Here is a 16,170-nt window from a genome sequence, read left to right on the forward strand (position 1 = left end):
CTGTAATTTCACCAACACCCTTAGCTTACCCTTCAAATCGGAACGCAGTAATGCTCACATTACTGCTTGGCGCAAGAAGTAGGTAAGGTGGCCGTACTCCCCTGGACGAACTCTTTCACAGGGAGCTTTACTGCTTCCAAAGCTACTAGCTTTCTTTACATCCACTCAAAATTGTGAATCTACAAACGGAATTAGTGTATGGTTCTTGAACCGATTTGGGCAAATTTTAAATAATATAATACAATTCTACAAATTGCGAAGTACACGTTTTGAATTTCAATCTACGATAATTAAGGTCAAAGGTTACCATCATTGCAAAAGTTTGCGCGGCACATGTGCAAAATTTTGAAAACAGAAGAAACATTTTGATGCGCGCAAATGCGCAGAACGGTTAGAAAAGAAGAATGAGAGAACAAAAAAGAAAAATTGCTGCGCTGCTGTAGGGAATCACCATCACGCCTTTACAATTTTGTTACCACATGGTTACCATAAAATTTAGATAGGTAGAGAACATTTATTGTTTTTTTTTAACGTTTCTAATTGATCGTCAAATTATGTGGGGTCTAACACGAATAAATATTTTTGATGACCAAATGGTCACGCAATATTGAATGAATGTTAGTCCCACAGTTTACATTAGTACAGTTTACATTGTACATATTTGTTAAATGAGACCAAATAAATATTGTTTCTTTCTTTCTTTCTTTCTTTCTTACTAATGCCCAAGGATGCCTCAATCTCATGATAGGTCATGACGATGATGGAGTATCTGTTCTCGCACAGCATCAATGTTTTCCGGAATAACGACCTTCACGAAATCTTCACGAAAATCTTCGAAGATCTTCACGAAATTCGTCTTTGAATGAACTACTGCCTCGATTGAATTACGAAAACTATCGATAAACACCAATTCTTGATGAAATTTTTTCGTCAAAAGTCGAATTCAGTTGATCAATGCAATCTTGTTGAGTTAATTCACGTCGAAAGTTTGAAAAATAATCGTACGAAAATGTTCACCACGACTTAATTCCATTTTTTGACCGAGATGAATTTTTAAAATAATTTTAAACGACATAAATAATGCTTGGATGTCAAAGAAACAGACGTTCGACTTGGTTTTTTTTGACATACAACATGTGTGATCGATCAGACAAAATCGAGTAAATGTCCACGAAACAGCCGGTCGACGTCGCATTTTTTGTCGATCGTCACGTATGATCAGACAAAATCGAGTAAATACGTAAGCAACAGACGATTGACCGCGCATTATTTGTCGATCGACACTAAGGAATTTGTATTACGTGTAGGTAGGTAGTAGGTCTACAAATTTGTTAGATTTTAATCCTCATATATAAATGTGAGACGATCGCTTATTGGTGGCATCGATAAAATCGAGCAAATCTGTTAGCTAACAAATCTTATTGATGGTCAAAACACAGCGCATCGAGCGTCAATAACGATGTCAAAAATTTAGAAAATCTGTAGGCACCTTAACGTTTCCTGTTCCCTTTAATCCAGAACAAAGTAGTAGTGCAGTGGTAACCGCCCATGGGCAGGTGCATGCACCAGACCATGCCCCTCACAGAAAACCATGCGCCACAAAATAATGGACACAGTTTACCAGTCTAATCATATCATACATGCATGATGACTAAATGATGTCATCAAGGAACGCCAAATGATATCATTATCAGATTTTAACATTGTTTGTTTTACAAGATAACGGCGAATTACATAAGAGCTAAGCCTTTTTAATGAAAATGTTCTAGATTTAAATAAGAGTTTTTTACGTAGGAAATTCATAATGATTGTGATAATATTGGAGTGATTGTAATCGTAGAGCACTAGAGCTGGAGGGAAGTACTGCCACCAGTCTATTTCTGCCGCCAAACAGCAATGTTAAGCATTACTGCGTTCCGATTTTAAAGAGTAAGGGTGATTTTGCAGGCACATGGAACTTGTCAACTTTATGTCCCAAAGTGACAATGACCTTTGCGATTTAAAGCTCTGAGTGGCACTGCAACGGTTAAGGGTAGGCAACTTGTTTACCACCAGGTGAACGATTTGTTCATTCCATCACTTGATATCATAAAAAAAGATCGTAAAAATTCTATTGTCAATCAACAAAGGCAGGCGTTAAGTAGTTACTAGATAAGAAGATCAAAATCTTACTGTGTTTTGGATCATTGTCGTACCTTCAAGCACCTTGCAACTTATGTTCCAATCAATACAGAGCACTAAAAAAACCGACCTCAAAAGCCATTCGTCCCCTAGTTTGACACCCTTAGAGGTGGAATATTTTCTTCAAATTTAAATGGGACCTTATTTGAGGTACCTTCTTTCAAACAAAAAAGAATCATCAAAATCGGTTTACAAATTTTATCCGGAGTTATCACGTAACATACATCAAAGAAAAAAACATGCGGTCGAATTGGGAATCTGCTCCTTTTTTTGAAGTCTGTTAAAAAGGAAGAAACGTTGATCTATACCTTCGAGAATATGCAGAATTTCGCCGTGACAAAAACAGATTAAGTCAGAGGCGAAGAAGTCTCTGTTAAAACTTAATAGCCTTAATAGAATTCCAAACAAATTACCCTAGTCAGCTTCATGACGGCTAAATCGCGTTAGGGCTGGGATAACATAAAAATGTGCTAAGACGCGTCTCCCTCATACTTTCGAATACCAATGCAATATACGCTTCTATGATAAAATTTAGACTCGATCTTAAGATATATGAAATAAATATTGTAAATGATAAATTTGTACAAATGTTTATAGACAAAGAGCAACCTCTAGAGTTCCTTATTAATTTTTCTCAGGGGAATCTGCCTTACGAATGAGTAGTACAGTTTATTAATGTGACGACTTCAAGTGGTCACCTTGGATTCAATTGACGACCGTGTCAAGAGGCTTATTGGTGACTCGGAATTAGTGGAGGCGAAGCTGCAGAACCTTGAACACCGCCGTAAAGTTGCCTGTTTATCGGTATTTTACAAGGTATATCACGGAGAGTGTGCGATGGAATTACACGATTTAATTCCGCCTTCCCCTTTCCATCACCGCGGGACTAGGCGTAGGCTTGGGTTCCACCCCTATATATGTTGTGGATATTACAAAGATTCGCACGAAGCGTTACGCTTCCACTTTTATTATAGCGAACGGCTATGGAGTGGGATTCCCTGCCTGCAGACTTGTTCTTTGAATGTTATAACTTGAGCCTTTTCAAGGCGAGAGGCGAGTTTTTTAATGATAAATGAAATTTACTTGCCTATGAAATGAAGGTTATTTAGGTTTGAGTTTAATCCAAGCCTTATTTTTCGTGAGGTCAGCTGAGTTACCACAGCCAACAACAGTTCATCATTTCGTTATTTTCGTTTGACATAGTTAGTTTTTTTTATTAATTCGTTAGCCTATACGTAAGTCCGACTGCTGGGCACAGGCTTCCTCTCACAATGAGAGGGCTTGGGATATAGTTCTCACGCCTGCCCATTGCGGGTTGGGAACTTCACACACATCATTAAATAGCTTGCAGACGTGCACAGATTTCCTCACAATGTTTTCCTTCACCGACAAACTTCACTTTCAAATTCAGTTTCACACAATACATTCCGAAAAACTCAGAGGTGCAAATCCGGAGTCGAACCCACGATCCTCTGTTTGAGAGGCGGTAGGTCAAACCATTAGGCTACCATGACTGTTTGACATAGGCCTGCTCCAAAATCGCCACGACCGGTTTAGCTCGCGTCCAGCAAATTCCCGGAATTTTCACTATGCTATTACTAATTCCCCTAAAAATGTAACGTACTTTGCGGCTCTGCGACGTATTTTTCATTATACAATACTACTACTTTTAATATATATAATATATGTAGCAGTAAAGCTCCTTGTGAGAGTTCGTCCAGCTAAGTACTGCCGCCACCTTGCTTACATACTTACTCACTTACTCACTCACTCACTCACTCACTCACTCACTCACTCACTTCTGTCGCCAAGCAGTAATGTCAGCGTTACTGTGTTCCTGTTTTGTCAACTTATGTATGTGTCTCAGGGTGACGGACGCAGTGGCAGTGCCCCTCAGATCTTTGCGATTTAAAGCTCTGAGTGGCATTGTAACTGTTATGGACAGGCGTGTAGCTTACTATCAGGCGCATGACTTGTTCGTCTCGTCACTTGATATTATATAAAAAAGAATAAATATGTTTTATAATAAAAGTGGAGCGAGACTTGATTATAGTGTATCTAGAACGCAGTAATATAACATGGAACGTTTTGTACATATCATTTTAATCTTTTGATAAGATGTTGTTCTAGAATTGGCAAGTAATAATGTGTAAGTAGTAATAAAATTAGTCATTCAAAAACATCTGCAGATCTAGTTTTTGTAGCAAGCAACAATTCGCACTCTTGGCTTAACAAGGCCACATTATGCAAAATGACAACTTTTCAGGATAGAGGTCTAACGGTCGTATTCCAGAACTCTACTCAATGCTCAAGTTAGTACTTGAGTATGATTTTTCAAGCACTAGATATACGACCCTAATGGCAAGGACTTGAGTATGATTTCTAATGCTTAAAACACACAAGTCCTGACTTGAGCATTGAGTAGAGTTCTGGAATACGACCCTAAGATTCTACGAACGAAATTAGCCGAAAACTTCTATACTTAAATAGGAAAGTTTTAAAATTTCACATATTGTATAGTGAATACCTCGTATGTAATTTGTATGTAATTTTTCAAGACGTAGTAAACGCAATAATGTTTGTAGTTAGCATTTTAATTAGTTATAGTGTTATGGGGACGTTTGAACCAGCTAAGATTTCCTTTTTCATTGTAATAGTTGGATAAAAATGACTAAGACTGGCGAATTGCATTATTAAATTTGATGTGTCTTCTTGACGAATCCTACGTTGCGGATTGACATAATAATGTAATTAATTTAATTTTTAAAAGAATTTAATTATATTGTAATAACAAAATTTTCGTTGAACAATTGTTTGAGTAATTTACTTTTAGTTTAAAAGCCATATTACTTAGATAATGACTTTTTATCAGACTTTAATATCTCGTGCTTGAGCTTATAGGCTAAAAACAATTTTGTAATATAAAGTCGAAAGAAAAATCTCATTACATTACGTTACATAACAAAAAAATATTGAAATTATACCTCTTTCAGATACTACATTACTTGAATAATAGAATACAGTTTGTTTTATCTGACTGTCACTTGTTTTTACATTGTGGCGTCATTTTAGAAATTGCTTGTCTACATCACCGTGGATTTAACTAAAAATTTTCGTAGTATGATTTTCTACGACTTTGAAGTGTAATTCAACAGCTCAGCGGAGCTTCGCTCGGCTTCAAACTGCTTTTGGTGATAAAGCACCATGCAAGACGACTATTTATAGCTGGTTTGCAGAATTCAAACGCGGTCGTGTGAATCTCAGTAACAAATTTCGTATATAAATCGTAAATAGTCGCCCGTCCACTGCTGTGAACAACAAAAACATCGATGCTGTGCACCGTTTGTCTAAAACAGACAGGCATGTGACATACCATGAGATTCGGACATCTTTAGGCAGAGGCATGAGTCAAATACAATCAATACTACACAAACATTTGGGTGTGAAAAAGCTGTGTTCTCGGTGGATCCCACACAATGTGACTAATGTTCAAAAAACGGATCGCGTCACTTGGTGCAATGCCATGCTTACCAGATTCAACGAAGGGGCGTCAAATTTGGTGTGGGACATAGTAATAGGTGACGAAATATGGATTTATAGTTACCATCCGAAAACAAAGCAGCAATTGTCGGAATTTTATAAATTACATACACAACAGTAGATTGATATGATACTGCAGATTACACGTTAGCACACATTCTGTAGGATAGTTTCAAAGAATTGTAATTAAAGTCGGCAATTTAAATTTTTTTGAATCGTATATTCGACAGATTGTTCGTTGTTCTGATATTTTTCACGCATATTTTTGTAAGGATTTACATAACCTTAATGTTTTGTTGAATTTTGAAGTTCATTCATAAACAATGTAACGGGTCACACGTCAAGGCGGACCTGGAAGTCAAAGATTATTACTCTTTAAAATGAACAAAGCCGTCCTTTACATGCTTTTTAAGTCAATAGAAATGCTGATTTTATTTTGTTTGTTTACCAGACAATGTCCGCTGACACTGATGACACCAATGCTTCGCATTATCCTTGACGAAGTGCGAGTTGCAGCGAAGAAAACACCCAATGAATTTGGGTACAAATCTGACGAATCAGGTGAGTTGTTTTTTTTTGTAAAATTAAATAGAAATAATTATATTTATTTACTGTTACGGACGTCTAAGTCTGATCTGGCCGTTCAGGGCAAGAGACTGAATCTCGCGCACTGATTGGCCGGGAGCGCTTGTGGGTGGCGCGTTGATTAAGCCGGTACGATGTGGGAATCACCGTAGCGTTACTATAATAGGATTTTTTTAGATTCCATAATTTTTTTTAAGAAAGTTTAAAGCTTCAGTTTTAGAGCTTCAGTCTTAGATTAAGTTTAGACTATGAAACTTAATCTAAAACTGAAGCTCTCTAAGTAAGGCGTCCACTTATGAAAATCTATAAAACAACGGTGAAAAGATGAAGAACTTTTATTGAGAAAACCAGCAATAACCTAACTTAATTTTACCTATTTCTGTTCCCAAGCCGTAATGCGAGCATTATTGCGTTCTGGTTTTGAAGTGTTCAGACTGCTGGTGATATTACAGGCACATGGAACTTGTGAACTTATATATCTCACGGTGACGGGCGCAGTGGCAGTGCCCTACAGATCTTTGCGATTTAAAGCTCTCCACTACGTGTATATACTCCACTATCCGAATGATAACTACTTAGTCCCCCAAAATTTTGACTCCTTCACTGGCGGACACATGGAAAAATGACGAGTCCTTCGAGAGGACCTCAGAAGGTCAGGTGGACAATGCAAAAATGAATACGATTGTGAAGTACTTTCTCTCAAATAGCATGTCAAATTTTTGCGTCGTTATACTGCGAAAACCAATTATAAGGAATTTTACAGAAAACGACTAGAACATAAGAAAACGCGACATAATTGCTTATGTAAAATGCAAATATTTACATAGTTTCGGTAAAACATAAAATGTGGAATAGTCTGTTACAAATGAACGAGGATGACCATGGTATTTCGTATCTTGTTTCGTAATAGCCGTAAGTATTCGTTGTTGAAATTTCAATTACGTGTTTTTTTTTGTGTGAAATAATTGTTTGTCGTAGTATACTGGCGATATATAAGCACTGTCAGCAAAGTTGACGCTCTAAGGTGATGATCTTAAGGATTGTTTTTACGTGTAAGCAACGGCGCTCAGTAGCAGTGGGTGGGCCCACAGCTTGCTTGTTCTTGATAAATAATGGCGTTTAAATGCTAGAAAAAGTCCTGGTAGCCTAATATTTTGGCCTGCCGCCTCTCAAACCGATCGCGGGTTCGAATCCGGCTCTGACTTTTTCGGAATTGCAAAATTTAATTTGAAATTTACCATGAGCGTTTTGGTGAAGGGAAACACGGTGATGAAACCAGCACGTCGGAGAAGGATTCACAACTCTCGTGTGACTCGGTTACGTGTGAAGTCCCCAACCCACATTGGGCCAGCGTGGCGGACTATGGCCTCAACCCTCGCCCGGTAGGAGACTCGTGCCTAGCAGTGGGACGTGTAAGTGGGTTGATGATGATGATGAAATGCTAGATCGTATTTTTATTATAAACCAAGGGTTGTCACAAAAAAAAGTGTTAACGATGTAACAGGCTAGCTATGATCTTCGTTTGCAAACAAAATTGTTTTAGAATTGGAAAGGCTTCAAATTTGCTGATAGTATTACAACATACTACAATTTACCGCTGTTATATAGCTACATCCGGTAACTACTTATAAACGGTATTTACCTCAACCATTTTTCTTAAAAACTGCCGAACCTGGGGGTCTACTCTCGATCTCCGTCCGACATCCGTCCGAAACAATTACTGCCAATAAGCAATACTTGACCAAATGAAAACGCGTGATGCGAATGAAGCTTCATACTTGATACTTGTCTTTTAATTTTGTCGAATTATACTTATTTGACAGTAATTGTTTCGGACGGAGATCGAGAGTAGACCCCCTGAATATAGACATTATTCATCACCAATTTGATGTCGTCACCTGTGGTTACGGTGTGTTTAACGACCGTTCATAAAGTTATGACTGGTATTCTATGAATTTGTAGTCATAAATAGTACCGAAACATACGTCTTTAGATAATGCTATGTATAGTAAGGCACTCTCTAATCCGTAAGCAATCTTTAGCAACGATGATTCAATGTGATAGCTAGTAAACATTGGCACAATGAAATTTGGCGCGTACAACGCTTTGCGCAATGTGTTGTTACAATCACAAAGGTAAAGTGTCACCACACACGCGGAATTGGCTTGAGCCCATTGGAAAAAACTTGTCCGTGCAATAATTTGTTTAGATTATATATACTCCCAGACACATAATTCGAGCCGCCTTGTATTTTCAATATTAAATGCCCTTAGCTTAAACAATGCTTGATTGATCAAGAACTATTATGGAACTTTGAAACTGGTATACTAAACGTCATTTCCTTAAGTTCTTATTGAAAATTTGGATTTAAAAAACCGGAGAAAACTTTTTCGATGATAATTATATTTTTGTATTCTAGTCCTTTACGGGTAAAAGTGCAAGGTGGCATGTCCGAGAGTGTATATGTTTTATTGTGTTTATGTATGTAAAGTGTATGTAGATATATACATATGTCGGTCATATTTATATTATCATAATTTATATTTATACTTACGTTTAAGTTTTGAATTTATTGTACAGTAATTATGCCTACCTTCCACTTGTCCGACGTATCGCTATGGAGCTGTTCATTGAAATTGTCAACAGTATCCGTTGTTGTGAGACACTAACTTTTTTACCCGCTCACCTCAGGACCTGGCAGAGTCATCAGCGTTGTGGTTCGACTGAACTGCGGCATAATGCTGAGTCAGGCCCTTTTTGCTGTCACAATACACTCAACTCTACACCTGACACAATATAACACTCTAGACCATACCCGCAAACCTAGACTAGCTTTTTTCTTTATGATTACCATTGTACCTATGTCATGCCATGATTCAGGGAAAAAACGAGTTATCTATCTAACCACAAAGATTATCGCCTTGGAGATGAAAAAGATAAAGCGCTAGCAAGCATTTACTTATCGCATTTACACAGACATCTTCACTAGACTCTGACATCATAACCACGAAAAATTTTAGGAAAACTTCAATCGCGACTTGAATTCGCATTACCTACCTACCTAAAACTGACTGATTTTTTAGTCACCGCTCAGTCCGCAAAACCCGCTGTTAATGGAAGGCGAACAACTCGTTCATTTGACCCATCTCATTATCCGCCTAGCTCACTTCGCTTTGTAAGGCGAACAACTCGCTTATCCGACCCTTATCATTTCCCGCCTAGCTCACTTCGCTTAGCCTGCTGGCTATGGACAAAACTATTTTATACCTCTTCGCTCGGCTATTTTCCGCTCATTACCCTTTCGCAGCGGAAGACGGGTATTTGTCCCGTAGACTTTCTATCTTCACCACGGCTCGGTTTGGCTGGAAGAGAATAATAAAAGCCAAAAAGATGACAGTTTCCTTTCGATTGCCTCCGGATCGCCGTCGACGCGAAACGCATAACGTCTTTTTAGCTCTTATTTTCATGGACTCTTTTTTAGTTTTTTCTGACAGGCTTGACGCGATTCCGTGTCAATAAGTGCGGTGACACGCTTAGGTTGTGAAAGAATACGACGATACGACTGTGGGTAGCAATACTGCTGATTGAATACATAATATTTCTTCACACTTATGTGGATGTGTATCATGTTATGTTCCTATTTGGTATTATTTAGCATCTGTTGGCAACCTTGCCAATAATTTAAATTACGTCACATGTTTTCATAGAGTCCTGTGGTCCTGATGCAGTACCTGTAGAGGTTTTTGCCGAAATATTATATCACTAAGCAAAGTATAAGGGTTCTAATACGCTACCTACTAAGGGTTACATCCTATTTCGGTATAGCATTACACTGCTATTAAAAGTATACAGAAGTAGTAGAGCTTCTTGTGAAAGAGTTCGTCCAGGGAAGTAGGTAGAGGGGCACTGCCACGACGCCCGTCACCCTGAGACATGTGTTGACGAGTCCCATGGGCCTGTAATGTCACCAGCAGTCTGAACACTTCAAAACCAGAACGTAATAATGCTGACATTACTGCTTGGCGGCAGATATAGGTAAGGTGGCAGTACTTCCCCGGACGAACTCTTTCACAAGGAGCTCTACTGCTAGTAATTGGGACTTGTCAACTTATGTCACAGGATGACGATGTCGTGGCAGTGCCCCTAAGATCATTGCGATTTAACGCTCTGAGAGTGCTCTGCTATTGCTATGAACAGGCGTGTCGCTTACCACCAGCCACACGAATTGTTCGTCCCGTCATTAGGTATCATAAAAAAATATATACACCAAATATATGGCGGAAAAGGCACGAAAGTACGCTATAGAAGCTATACGCGAGCGCTACATTAGTATGTGTTATAGCTTTTGTAAGATGAGGAACAATATGATAAGAGGGCGATGTGTTACGAACGATAACGCAGTGACCGATAGAAATGGTAATAACTTCGATAGATTGGTCATTTGGAAAGAATGAATGGTTACAGAGAACTGGTACGTGCTATTAGCATTATGATCAAACTGGCATTCTACAGAATAATAATAATAACTTTATTGATAGCCATTACAAATACTACAGACATAATGCAGTAATAATTAGTTATTGATTGATTCCTGACCAGTCAGGCAACATCCAGACCTTACAAAAGGATTTAACCTGTGTTAGCAGATAGTACCGTTGCTGCCACGGTGGACAAGCATCAATCGAATTTTTATCAACAAATGGCTTACAAGTAAACTAAAAGGAACTCTGTAGTCCCAAAACCAGTACAATAAAACTGTTCATTTGGGACCCAGAAAAGAATAAAATATGAGAAAGATGTTCGAAGAGTGAGTATAGTTTAAAGAAGGCCTAAACTATGTTGGATAAATATGTTGTAGTGTGTATCAAGAAAGTGGAGAGTAAGTGTAGAGTGTGTTGTGAGTGCTACTGATTCAACAATCAGTGTATGTGTGTGAAATATCTGAGGGTGCGTTATAATTGTTGCTTTTGGATGCATAGGTATAAGGTCTAAACATTAGGAGAGTCTGATATCAAAAAAAGTTTAGATAAGAGATTAGAGAAGGTACACAACCTAATTGTTTGATTATTCCCTCAAATAAAATTTGTGAGATGAGAATAACATCGACTCTGTGGCATCGTAATTATGGCATTTTAACAAATTTATCAATTTTTTCTTGGTTTCGTAACGGGAAAGAGAGTACATATTTATTTTACTGTTACTGAAGTTATATAAAGGAGCGCTGGGAACACGGAAGTGCCTGAAGATAGAATGCCTAAAGATAGGCAGCTGAAATAAACGGACTATAGTCAAGTGGATTTTTTGCTTCAGAATCAGGGGGTCTACTCTCGTTCTCTGCTCGACGTCAGGTGCCTTACCATGAACTCTTATTACGTTTCAGTTTAGGACCTAAAATAAATCGTTGTGTGACAGCGCTACATGAAGTGTATATTACCATCCCGCTTCTTTGTCGTTACGAATCTATAGGTACTGAACTGTAATAAGAGTTCATGGTAAGGTCTAGGTTTGTATAGTTCATGAACTACGAACTATTATGAATATATTCCCGACACTAACCGATATCAACTAGTTCGTCTTGGACGGTTTTAATAGTTCATCGTTCTTTTTAGTTCAGTACGAACTAGGAACTGTCTGCGTTGAAAGTTCACCTGTCTTTTATTCAGTAGGAACGGTGCGAGCGGGACAAATAGCGATCTTTCACTACTTTTAGCACAAGTTCGAGTGGGATACACGATTGAACGTTGCCAGCTCGTTCTAAGTCTAATACGTATCTACATTATGTATATATATACAAGCTTGCAAAAAGCAATATTTTTTGGTAGGTATCTGTATGTATAATATCAACCTACGTGTACGAGTATATGAAATAGTTATAGGTACCTAAATATTGATTTTTAAACACACCATTCCAACTAAAATTCTTATTTTGTAAAAAAAATGGTATTTAGTTAGAATGACAGTTTTGAAATCTGTAAAATATGAAGGAAAATCAAATAGTATCGATTCCATCCAAATTGTATTTTTAAATATTTAGTACAGTGTACTATTGACCTCATAGACCTAGAAGTCCGTAGTAGTTCATGTGAATAAAATTACTAGTTTGGAGCGTTCGTTCAATGTCCGAGCAAGGACAAGACGAATTAACTAACTAAGGAACCAGATGAACTAAATGAACTACAAGACCGACCTAGTTCAGTTGACCGATTGAACTAACTAGGATCGCTCCCTCTAAGGACCGATGAAGCACAAGTCTAGTAAGGCCCCAGAAACAATTACTGTCAAATAAGTAACTCAACCAAATTAAAAAACAATGTCGAATATTAAACTTCATTCGCATCATGCGTTTTTAAATTTAGTCTCGTATTATTTATTTCACAGTAATTGTTGCGGACGGAGAATGAGAGACAAACAAACTATTATAGTTAATATGATAATAATAATAATAACACACACTCATAACCCCGCACTAGGGAAACCCTGTATTGCGAACACTCAAACTCACGAGAGAAATAAATGTAGGCCATATAAAAAATAATTTTCCCGGTCTGGGAATCGAATCCGAGAGCTCTACGTGGCAGTCCAGTAAGGTAACCGTTCGGCCACAGAGGCAGTCAGAACTTGTTACCATGGACCAATAACTCAACATATGTTATTGAAGTGTTGTGATAACTTGCAAATGTGATAACTTTGATAATGAATCAGTTATCATAGAGAAATTTCGCTGCAATCATTGTGGTTCATAAGCTCAGTTGCAAATAAGTTACATTATCACCACAAAAAAGTCTTTGTTTTTAATCAAATTTCACGCATTTGATTTTTTTCACGTATTATAATATAATAATATATTGGAGGAAACGGACATTTTGCGAAAGGAAGATTTTGCGAGAGGAATATTTTGCGAAAGGAACATTTTGCGGAAGGGATTTTTTAAGAAAGGGACTTTTTACGATAGGCCATTTTGCAAAAGGAACATTTTGCGAGTTTATTGGACTTTCTCTGGCATGTAAAGTATTTTTACGCTATTCATCCAATAACAACGCGTTCGCATCAGCGGTTAAAAGCCAGTAATTCAATATTAAACTTCTTAATAGAATTCTGGTCATGCTTCACGGCGCTATCAGGGTAGAGATTGCGAGCCTGGCCAGCTCGTGACGCCATCCTATATACATTGACCATAGAATATAGGTTAATTGTAGCGAGCTTTAAGCATTTCTTTCTAGGTCCTTTTTCAAGCACGTCTTGTTTACTTAAATGAGTTTCAATTTACTGTCATCATTATTTCACTGAAAATATCTTATCTTTTTCCAAGTGAAGCATAATGGATTCAATTTCACTTTTTAATTGAATGAACCACATCCCGTCGGCGTCTATTTTGATTATAAAGAATTCTAATATTTATAGAAAACCCTTTGTCGCCTTTAAAGGTAATCAAACGACTGCCGCAGCGTCGATTCACCTCGCCTTTGTAAAACATTGTCAAGTTTATAACATGTATTGTCTTTGAAATGTGTTAATTGAAGTGACGTTCAATGTTATATATATTTTGGTAGCAGTAGAGCTACTTGTGAAAGAGTTTGTCCAGAGACGTACTTACCCACCTTATTGCATTATTGCGATCCGATTTTGAAGGGTAAAGGTGAAATTACAGGTACATCGGACTTGTCTACTTATGTCACAGGGTGATGGGCGTAGTGTCAGGGCCTTCAGATCTTTGCGATTTAAAGTTCTAAGTGGCATTGCAACTGTTACAAACAGACGTGTCGCTTACCACCAGACGCACGACTAGTTCGTCCTGTCACTTGATATCATAAAAAAATATTTCGATTTTTCTTTGTAATTCTAGTCTCTATCTATTCGACGGTGTTGAAGAAACGTGAGTACACCGCCAACGTAATTATAGTCAATGGCGGAGCGTGGACGGGCCATCATTTCGTCGCGTTTAGTATCGAGTTTTGCGCTGATCTCCGTAGTTATGATTTAGACCGTTGATTTAAAAAATGGTCTATATCGATGCCTATGGGACCGCTCCACGTCTACGTCAGCGAAAAAAAGGAGTGTATAAGACTTTATTTTAGGGGTTCACTAGAGTGAATCCCATTTAAGCAGGTCACAACCAAGATTTTGAATATGCAAAACCTGCCACTTGGCTTATTTGACCACATCAGACTTAGATAAGGAGACGAAAGTGCCAGACAAACATCAACTACCAGAGGCCCAAAACTGCTAATTTTGTTAAAATCACTAGTCATTGTAGTTCCATTGAGACTATTTTGCAATTATGATAATATTTGCTATTCTGCTAAAGTCTAGTTGCAAAGGCAGTTGAGACTCAGTGGAATGGCAGGGATGGCATTCATTCATTCAATCACTAACGATCGATGGAAGTTTCTAAAACTATCATATAACTATGCATAGCTTAATTTTTATGTCGTTTAAAGGGAAATTTAGTCTTCAAATTAATTAAATATATATAATATCAGTAGACTACATCATCGACGTGCCATCGACTTGCCATTGAAGAGCTGTATACCAAAAAATTATGGCAGTTGAATAGTAGCTCGAGATATTATACCATACCATCCAACTGTCACTAGGTGTGCATTGTGGAAACGGAAACACCCCCCACCACCTGGTTTCATCGTACCTCAAGAGCAACTACCACCAGGTTGCGATCTGCGGGGGCCCGTGTGGAAGTTCTTAAATCGTCTTCGCACTCAGGTAGGAAGCTGCAGAGACACGATGTGTAAATGGTGTTTCAGGGGTACTAGTCAAACCCAATATGACTGCAGTGACCCAAATAGTCCATGCAGCACTTACTGTTATACCCTTTGTGTCCTAATACTTGAACGAGGGAAGGTCTATACGCGGCCACGGATAGCGCAGTCAAGGTAGCAACGTACAATAGTTGCTACTCTGAATACAGGGTCAATATAGTCCTAAAATAAAAAAAGTATCGACACAGACACACAACTGAGATGATTTAAAATTAGCAGAATTAGGGCACTGGTATTAAACCAGGTAAATTCCCTGTAGTAATAATACCGGGGCAACGAAATTACTCAAAAGTAAAAAAAAAACTGCGATAGTTTATTTCCCAAGTTAGTCATACCAATTTCGAACCCGAGGTGTCCAAGTCGTTTAATAACGGGGAGAATCATAGCTATATTCGTCAAACTGCTTTTCATCGTCTGCGTCATTATTATCGCTTTTACCTCTTTAACGTCATACCAAATCGATATAGCGGTGCAATATACACCGTTACATTCTCTATGCATTCAGCACGTGTCTAGATGGCTGAAACTCGTGACCGACATTCGATATACATAACTACATAATGCTGACTATGTCAGCGCAGCGCGTACCTATTCGCATATTTAGCAGGTGTTACAAGGTCATTGCACACCTACGAACCTAGTATTTATTGCGGGCAATATGAGAACTAGGCTATATTTGCTAGTTATGAACATTTTGATTGGAACAGCTGATTTTATAATACACTTCTATTTAAATTTACTACTACAGCACTATTTAGTAAAATGTATTCTTCGGGGCTATTCGACTGTACGGAAGTTGACGATTGAAAATCCCACCTCTGAGTTTTTTGGAATTTATATGTGAAATATAATTTGAAATTTAACATGTAGGAGAACGTTTACAACCTCTGAAAACGTGTAAAGTCCTCAACTTGCATTGAGCCAGCCTTTTTTATGCCACCAAGTAACGGGACGAACAAGTCGTGCGCCTATTATTACTATATAGTTAATTTCATGGGCACTAACGCGAACTTCGACACTTACAGTATCAGGTTAAGGTCTCGGCTTAAGTTTTTTTTCTAGCGCGAACCGCTGGGCTACCGATGTCTTC

The 16,170-nt window shown here is 38.0% G+C and overlaps 1 protein-coding gene across 1 annotated transcript in view; it reads left to right on the forward strand.

The window, feature by feature from the left end:
* LOC113237646 overlaps positions 1–16,170 on the forward strand; it is a 156,085-nt gene that overhangs the window by 30,302 nt on the left and 109,613 nt on the right. Inside the window, exon 2 of the mRNA XM_026474257.1 lies at positions 6,173–6,282. Within this exon, the coding sequence (XP_026330042.1) occupies positions 6,173–6,282 (110 nt within the window). The remainder of the gene's footprint in view (positions 1–6,172; positions 6,283–16,170) is intronic.

Source organism: Hyposmocoma kahamanoa, unplaced genomic scaffold (genome assembly GCF_003589595.1).
Source record: "Hyposmocoma kahamanoa isolate Upper Pololo Valley unplaced genomic scaffold, ASM358959v1 93, whole genome shotgun sequence".
Taxonomy (NCBI): domain Eukaryota; kingdom Metazoa; phylum Arthropoda; class Insecta; order Lepidoptera; family Cosmopterigidae; genus Hyposmocoma; species Hyposmocoma kahamanoa.